This window comes from Gossypium hirsutum, chromosome A08, assembly GCF_007990345.1.
Source record: "Gossypium hirsutum isolate 1008001.06 chromosome A08, Gossypium_hirsutum_v2.1, whole genome shotgun sequence".
In the NCBI taxonomy this organism is placed as follows: domain Eukaryota; kingdom Viridiplantae; phylum Streptophyta; class Magnoliopsida; order Malvales; family Malvaceae; genus Gossypium; species Gossypium hirsutum.
The window spans coordinates 6762229-6771516 of record NC_053431.1 but is presented as its reverse complement, the minus strand read 5'-3'; the positions used below and the strand labels follow the sequence as shown (position 1 = coordinate 6771516).

Below are 9288 nucleotides of genomic sequence, written 5' to 3'. Positions count from 1 at the left end.
AAGATAATAATTAAATAATTAAAAACAGATATTTAACATCATCTTATATCCGCTTGTGGAGTATAAAATAATTATCTGTGATTTTTATATGAAATTTTATCATTTCTCACCAATACAACAAAAAATATATATATTGATTTCTTAAATTTTTGAATATTTTTTTTTTCATTTCCGGGTTCTTATTTTCCCATCGCCCATTTGTATTTGTTATGTTAGTGTTAAAATAATTTGTTATTTTTATAATATTCAATTTATAATAATAAATAATTAAATAATAGAATAATAACTTTTTTTATATGTATACTGTAGCGGATTGCGGAGCACATATATAAGAGCTTTAACTGGATTGTCAAAACTAATCCATTAAATTTAAAATTTGTGATTTTATGAATCATTATTTCTCTGAATTACTATATTTCCTTCCCTTGTTTTCAACCCTATAGAGAAAACGTTTTTTTCGAATTTAGTGGATATACAAATAATATATCAATTTGAAGTGATCTAAAAAAATCCTATGTTTGTATAAGAAAATGTACGAAAATAAATCAAGACATATTTTTAGAATTCGAAATTCAAAATACTTTTTTGAAGTATGGTACAATTATGACAAGAATCGAAACGCTTTTTATATAACATAACATGTACAACTCAATAACTAATTGGTTTAATAAATCCTTAAAACAAATACAAAGCGCTAACAATTAATACGATGCTTGTTACATAATTTTGAGATAGAACTCGCATTGATTTTAAATCTTTAATTGGTACATAATTCTGAGTTTAAACCTTAAACAAACTACTATCTTATTTTTTTATGTTAAATTCTATTATTAATTCATGTACTTTAGAAAAATTGTAAATTTAGTCCATATTTTTTAATTTGATCAATGTTATTGTTCTTATACTTTTCAATTTGATCAATTTTAGTCTTGTATTTTTCAAATTTTAAAATTTTAGTCCTGGCCCAAATAATTAAATACTATTGATTAAATCTAATTATTTGATTAAATCCAATTACTAATCATGTACTATGTGCATAGTTGAAAATTAGTCCATATTCTCCAATTGGATAATTACACATAAATATTGAAATAACAAACTGATAAGGCATTACACATGATAATATGCCTACCAATTAGATTAGAAATACAAAAACTTGAACTTAATAAATTTTTAGTAGTACATGGACTAAATCCATAACTTTTGCAAACTATAGAGATTAATAGCAAATTTAAATTTAAAGTGTAACAAGTCCAATTCGAACTATCACAAACAGACTATCCAAGCAATCACTAACTAGAATCAAATTATTACAGACTAAAAATTGGTATAATCTAAACTAAAGCCAACAAATTGAAACTAAGTGAACTAAAACTCGCACACATAATGAGACTTAATCATCTACATATACCATATTCATACTAAAAAACAGCTAAAAACTTTATTCATACTAAAAAACAATTGAATACCATTAATTCAACCAAATAAAAATATATAAAAACTATTTCTAGTTTATTGTCACCAAACTTTTAAATGAAAAAACAAAAACACCAAATTAATTCATCTAAGCAGCTCCCGCACCCTTGCCCTTCTTCTTATGCATTTTCTTCATATAGAACTCCAATTCTTTACCTTCCAATATGTACCTAAACATATAAATTATAGTAAATTAAATATAATATTTTGTAATAAAATTGCATGTCAAATGGCATGCAAGCATCTTTTTACACATGCATGCTAAATATATATATATATATATATATATTAATTTTTGATGTATTTGAAAGTCCTTTGATGGAGGATAGCTTAAGAAAAACTGGAAGAATCCATAATCATCTAAAAGACACTTAAAATATATGTCAAACACAGATATTTCAAACAAATAAAAATGTTGAAATAACATAAAGATTAGTAATAACTTGTGTTGCTCTATCTATTCACTTCCTTTAAATATGACCCTCCAAATACAAAACTTGAACATGTCATATGCATAATTATACACGACTCTCGCATGCAAATCCCAATAAGAAACAGATTAGAAACCAAAACTTACCCATCAGCTCTGCCACATTGACCAGGCCTGGAAGATATGCATGCCAACAATCTACCACCACCAAATTGTTCTTCAACGTGAGGATCAAGTTTGCGATCTTTTTGGCGCTTCTCAAGCTTCCTTGCTACATGCTTACTCCTCTTGGTTTCCTCGGCAGCCCCTTCTGGTTCCTGTCAGTTTTTTTATGCAGAAACAATAAATATCAACTCAAAGCTAAACCCAATCATCAAAACCTACGTTACTTTAACTCGAGTATGAGTATCTTATATATGTATGTATCTAATATGAGCATGTTCAATTTCATTTCTTAAGCTTTTTTATTATGTAGCAACATAGTTTGAAAGTGACCTTCAATTTTCAGTAAGGGAAAGCTAATTTATAAACTTTCTACCTCAGTAGCTTCCTTCTTAGAGGCCATCTTCTTCTTCCTCCCAATGTCAATGCCGTAGTGCTGAAGGTACCATTGCTTAAACGGAGCCGCATCAACTTGAATAATGGCACTCTTTACCAGAGTCTGTGTGCGAACAAGCTCATTGTTCGAGGCGTTATATACGACATCGAGAATACGAGTCTTACGGGTTACGGATTCACTACCCCATGAATAGTTGCCTGTATCCAATCTCAACGCTCTCCACTTCACGTTGCCTCCTCTAACAAGGATTCTCCTGACGGTTTTGTTGCTTGATAGCTTTGTATTTCCTGGCTGGCGGCCGAGTTCATACCTGTCGCCGAGAAAAACTGAAATCATCAATAAAGAAAACCGGGAATTCAGTGCATCTATATTCCCAAAAGTACTCATCCATAAAGTACTGCCCAAGTACCTCAAATAACAGGCATCTTTGTAGTTGAATGATTAATATTTGGAGAAATAAAACAAAAAAAATAATAAAGAATATAATGGAGAAGAGAAATAAATTTTGTATGGAAAAATTCTTTCAAATAATCTTTTATTTCAAGCACACAAAGTTAATAATTCTTCATCACATACAACTCTTTATATAGGAGTTGTAAGTGACTATTCATCTATATCACTATATGCTAGGAGTTGTGACTATTCATGCATGTGTGTATCTTTTCATATTCAAGCCTCTTAACTTTTCATCTTCAAGTCTCTTCACTATTCATATTCAAGTTTTTTCACTTTTCATATTCAAGTCTCTTCACTCTTCTAACTTTTCATAATTTATTTGTGCAAGGTTAATTTAATTATGTGCCAACAATGCCTCCCTTAAATTAAACTTGCTTTGAACTCCCAACCTTTCAACATTTTTCTTGAAGACTTGTCCACTTAGAGGCTTTGTGAAGATATCAGCCATCTGATCTTCCGTCTTGCAATATTCAACTTGAACATCACCATTATTCACTAGTTCCCTCAAGAAGTGATATCGAATAAGAATGTGTTTTGTCCTTCTATGAAGAACTGGATCTTTTGTGACCGAAATAGTAGAACTATTGTCACAAAACAAAATTGTTGACTTGCTTTGCTTCTGCTTAAGACTTTCCAAAATTCCACGTAACCAAATCAATTGACATCCTGCATAAGATGCAGCGATATATTCAGCTTCTGTAGTCGAAAGCGCCACAATTGATTGTTTCTTTGAACTCCATGAAACTGCACCACTACCAAGGTGAAAAACATAACCAGAAGTGCTTCTGCTATCATCAATGCTTCCTGTTAAATCACTATCCGTATAACCAATGAGATCAACTAATGTATTAGCTTTATAGAAAATTCCATAATCAATGGTTCCCTTCACATATCTTAATATTCTCTTGGCAGCCTCCCAGTGATTGGAGTAAGGTTTCTCCATGAATCTACTTACCAAGCTAACAGCATACACGATATCAGGCCTTGTCGAAGTCAGATACATCAACTTCCCAACCAAACTTCTGAATATGGTGGAATTGACAAGCTTTCCTTCACCCTCTTTAAATAACTTCAGACCTGTAATGCATGGAGTAGAGACTGGATTCGCATTTTCCATCATGAATTTTTTTAGAACTTCCTTTGCGTAGCTCTCTTGTGAAATAAAAATTCCTTTCTCGGATTGATGAACTTCAATGCCAAGAAAATGATGAAGTTCTCCCAAATCTGTCATCTTAAATTCTGCCATCATTGAGTGCTGAAATTCTTTCAACATCTTCACATCATTTCTTGTGAAAATAAGATCATCAACGTAGAGACTTACAACCATGAATCTTCCTTGATAATTGCCTTTAATGTAGAGAGTATGCTCATATGGAGATTTCTGGAATCCACACTTCTGAAAATAAGAATCGATGCGGCTGTACCATGCTCTGGGTGATTGCTTCAACCCGTACAAAGCTTTCTTCAACTTGTAAACTTTTTCTTCTTTTCCTTTTTTGACAAACCCTGGTGGTTGATCAACATAGACTTCTTCTTTGAGAACACCATTCAAAAACGCAGATTTTACGTCCATTTGGAACATTTTCCAATTGTTTTGGGCAGCAAGAGAAATAAGTAACCGAACTGTCTCAAGTCTTGAAACTGGAGCAAATACCTCTGTAAAATCTTCTCCTTCCTTTTGCTTGTATCCTTTTGCAACCACTCTTGCCTTGTACTTGTTGATAGAGCCATTCGGATTCATCTTTGTCTTGTACACCCATTTGACTCCAATTGAATTCTTGTGCAGTGGTAAATCTGTGAGTTCCCATGTATCATTGTTTTCAATTGAGCAAATCTCTTCTTTCATGGCTTTCCTCCATATTTCTTCTTGATATGCATCATCAAAAGAAATTGGATCTTCTCCTGCAAAGAAGGCAAAGAATACAGCATCATTTTGCACAACTTCATCCGTTACATCATATAACTCTTGGATGCTTCTCGTTTTTCGGATCGGGCTGGATGAAGAAGAATTTGATGAAGAACTTGGGGAAGCAGGAGGATTTTCTACTTGAGCATCATCTTCAGCATTCTCAATTACTGCCTCTTCTTCTTTTTCAAGTTCAAAAGGAAAAATTGGCAAATTTTCCTTTTCAACTTCCATATCTTCAAACATGGAATTTTCATCAAACCGAACATCTCGGCTTATCACAATCTTCTTTGTCACCGGATTGTACAACTTGTATGCCTTACTTCTTTCACTATAGCCAATGAAAATGCATTTCTCTGACTTGTCATCCAACTTGCTTCTCATTGCATCTGGAATATGAGAGTAGGCAACACTCCCAAATACTCTAAGATGACTAACACTAGGCTTTATACCATACCACGCCTCATGTGGTGTGCAATTCTCCAAGCTTCTTGTCGGTGATCTGTTTATAAGATAAACTGCACAGGAAACAACTTCAGCCCAAAATCTTCTTGATAACCTCTTCTTCTTAAGAAGACATCTAGCCATTTCCATAATTGTTCTGTTCTTTCTTTCACACACACCATTTTGCTGAGGTGTATGGCGGACTGTCATTTCATGCCGGATGCCACTATCTCAGTAATATTTCTCAAATTCTTTTGAAAAATATTCACCTCCACGATCTGTACGCAAGGTGTTAATTTTCAGCCCAGTAAAGTTCTCCACTTCTGCCTTGAAATCTTTGAATCTCTGAAAAGCCTCTGATTTTTCTTTGACACAATACACCCATAACTTTCTTGAGTAATCATCAATGAAAGAGATAAAGTAACGATTACCTCCTAAAGATGAAACTGTCATTGGACCACAAAGATCTGAGTGAATAAGTTGCAATGGTCTTCTTGCTTTCCACGAGGATTGAGAAGGAAAAGCAATTTTGTGTTGCTTTCCAAGTTGACATGCTTCACAAACATCATCAAGCCGATCGATTTTTGGTAAACCTCTAACCATCATCTTCCTTGAAAGCATCTCCAAATTTCCATAGTTTAAATATCCATATCTATCATGCCATAACTTTGAAATTCCTTTATGAGCACCAATAAAACAAGACATATTCTGATTTTGAAGGGTAAGAGAGAAAAGATTATTTGATGCCACTCCAACTCTAGCAACAACCTGATTTTTCTTTGATAAATAGCAAGCCATGTCTCGGAAATGAATATCATACCCCTTCTTCAAGAGATGCCCAACGCTAAGCAGATTATTTTTAAGACCAGGAACAAAATAAACTTCAGACATTTTCTCTACCCTTCCTTGCTTTGTTTTGAACTCCAACTCACCAACACCGCTAACTTTGTAAGCTTTGCCATCTCCTACTTTTACTTCTCCACAATCAGATTCAAAGAACTTCGAAAATAAATTTTTGTTACCTGTCATATGCTTGCTAGCACCACTGTCTATGTACCAGACATTATCAATCTCTCCACCATGAGATACGAGCAACAAAGTTTCTTGCTTTTGCTCTTGATTATTTTGTACTATATTAGCTTCATTTTTCTCTTCTTTTTTATACCAGCATTCACTTGCCAAATGACTAGGTTTGCGACAATTATAACATTCAAAATAGCCACGACCTCTTCCTCTTTGATTTCCACGTCCACGTCCTCTTTGTGATCCTCTAAAATTTTGACTTTGGTTGGCTTCTTTCCATCCATTCTCCGTGCTTACATATTCACCTCTTTCACGAGAATTTGAGCCTCTTCCTCTAAAATTTCTTCCTCTTCCACGACCACGATCTCTCCCTCTTTGATTTTTAAAATCTCCCTTCTTCTCATTTAGAGACAACTTTGACTGGAGTGCTTGATCTAGATCTACTTCCTCTTTCTTCTTGTTTAATCTTTCTTCATGGGCTTGCAACGAACCTGTGAGTTCATCAATAGTCATGGTACTCAAGTCCTTTGATTCTTCAATGGCAACCACAATGTAGTCAAATCTGGAATCTAAAGAACGGAGGATTTTCTCAACACCACGAATATCATCCATAGTTTCACCATTTCTTTTTAATTGATTGACTATGGACAAAACCCGTGAACAGTAATCAGAAACTGATTCTAACTCTGTTTTTTGCAATCTTTCAAACTCTCCTCGAAGAGTTTGCAACCGAACTCTTTTCACCTTTTCATCTCCTTTGAATGAATTTTGTAAAAATTCCCATGCTTGTTTTGCCGTGGTGGCACAAGCTATTTTTTCCCAAGCCGCTTCATATGATTGAACTCCTTGATATATCCAAAATAAGGCTTGCTGATTTTTCTTCCTTGATTTTCTTAGACTCTCTTTTTGAACTTGTGTTAATCCTTCCTCCTCTTCAGCCTCAACTTCATTATAACCTTTTTCAACAATCTCCCAAACTTCTAGAGATCCAAGAAGAGCCTTCATTTGGATACTCCATTTGCCATAATTTTCTTTGGTTAATTGGGGAACAGAAGAAAGAGGAATAGAATTGTTCATTTCGATCGAACAAGGCTCTGATACCAATTTGTAGTTGAATGATTAATATTTGGAGAAATAAAACAAAAAAATGATAAAGAATATAATGGAGAAGAGAAATAAATTTTGTATAGAAAAATTCTTTCAAATAATCTTTTATTTCAAGCACACAAAGTTAATAATTCTTCATCACATACAACTCTTTATATAGGAGTTGTAAGTGACTATTCATCTATATCACTATATGCTAGGAGTTGTGACTATTCATGCATGTGGGTATCTTTTCATATTCAAGCCTCTTAACTTTTCATCTTCAAGTCTCTTCACTATTCATATTCAAGTTTTTTCACTTTTCATATTCAAGTCTCTTCACTCTTCTAACTTTTCATAATTTATTTGTGCAAGGTTAATTTAATTATGTGCCAACAATCTTGGCCCTCGAATCTTATGTTATTTGGACTCGAAATAAGTGTCAGATGCGAGTTTTTCCATGGATTTGGAAGGTCATATCCTTATTTCCGTGTCCAGGTGTAACATTAGACACCGATATCACACAGACATAACTCAAGAAACATAAAGCATCGGAGAAATAAAACTTGAATCATCTAAGCATAAGATTTCAAACATAAAACCATACGTGAAGACCACAGCAACATCCAAATTAAACATATCAATCTTCCATGAATATATATACATGATTGAATTAAGATCCATGCATATACATATATAAGTATGTATATTATACATATATGCGTGTCATGTAGGTATTACATGATTTGAATCTTCCATAATCCATACATATAAACGTATTGACTCAAGAATGGTTAATTTGTCAGATTTAATCATAAATCATAAAATCAAATGTCATGCTTCAAAAAGAGGCACCTTTGCTAAATCCCACTCTATTTCTACCATCAATGATAATTGATCAACAATTTTTTTAACAGATCCATTGTTTAAGGAAAAGGAATCCCAACGCATTATTCATCAGCAGATTTACCAAAACAAAAACAAAAACGTAGAAAAATGGGCACAAAATGGAAAATTACTTTCGTTTCTTCCTCCAAGCCTTCTGCTTGCCACCGGTGGAACGTCTCTTGTGCATAGAATCCCGGGAAATACCTGAGAAAAGAAAAACAGCATAAAGAGTGTTTGGAGGGTGAGAAAATGGAGGTATCAAGAAAATTACCCATGATGACAGAACGGCTTAAGGGACGGGTTCTGCTTCACTCTTTGGTTTCACTCTCCCAGGCGCTACCAAACCTCTACCTTTGTTTTTATATTGAGAGGCTAGCTGCTAATCGCCTACAAATTCGGTATATTTTGAACAATTTTTTTTTTCTAAATTTGATTTAAATTACTATTTAATTATAAAATCTATTTTAATTTAAATTTAATTTTTTTAAATATCTATTTATTTTATTTGTTTAAATTTATTATTAATATGGATATTTAAATTATAAAATAAAAAATTTAATATTTTAACCTTTTTAAATATTTAGTGAATTTTCAAATTAAAAATATAAAAAATAATTGAATTTCAAATTATGTTAAAAATGTTTTATCTTAACACTTAAATTTAAAATAAAAAAGGTTTCATTAAAAAATTTATCTTAAAATAAAAAATAATTTAAAAGTAAATTTTTATTTATCTAATTAACATAAAATAAGAACATTTTTATTTATTTATTCATTTAAAATTAATTTTTTTAAAAGAAATAACCTTTAACATTTTAAAATTTTACTTTAAAAATTATATCTACTTCATCTTTAAATATTTAGTAAAATTTCAAATTAAAAAATAAAAATTCAAATTAAATTTAAAAGTAAAATATATATATTGAGATAATCTGTAATCATTATCTCTATGATTATATGTATTATATTATATAAATAATTTATATTCATTAGCTTTATTGTAACTCTTCCTTTGTCTTG

General features: G+C 32.1%; 1 protein-coding gene across 1 annotated transcript; it reads right to left on the bottom strand.

The window, feature by feature from the left end:
* Nucleotides 1-1422: 1422 nt before the first annotated feature.
* On the bottom strand, nt 1423-8605 carry LOC107961423 (40S ribosomal protein S8). Its single transcript, XM_016897563.2, has 5 exons — nt 8540-8605; nt 8400-8472; nt 2445-2775; nt 2054-2223; nt 1423-1646 (listed from the first exon to the last, which is right to left on the bottom strand). Exons 1-5 carry the CDS (start codon nt 8541-8543, stop codon nt 1565-1567), a joined length of 660 nt encoding a protein of 219 aa, XP_016753052.1. The 5' UTR covers nt 8544-8605; the 3' UTR covers nt 1423-1564.
* Nucleotides 8606-9288: the final 683 nt, after the last annotated feature.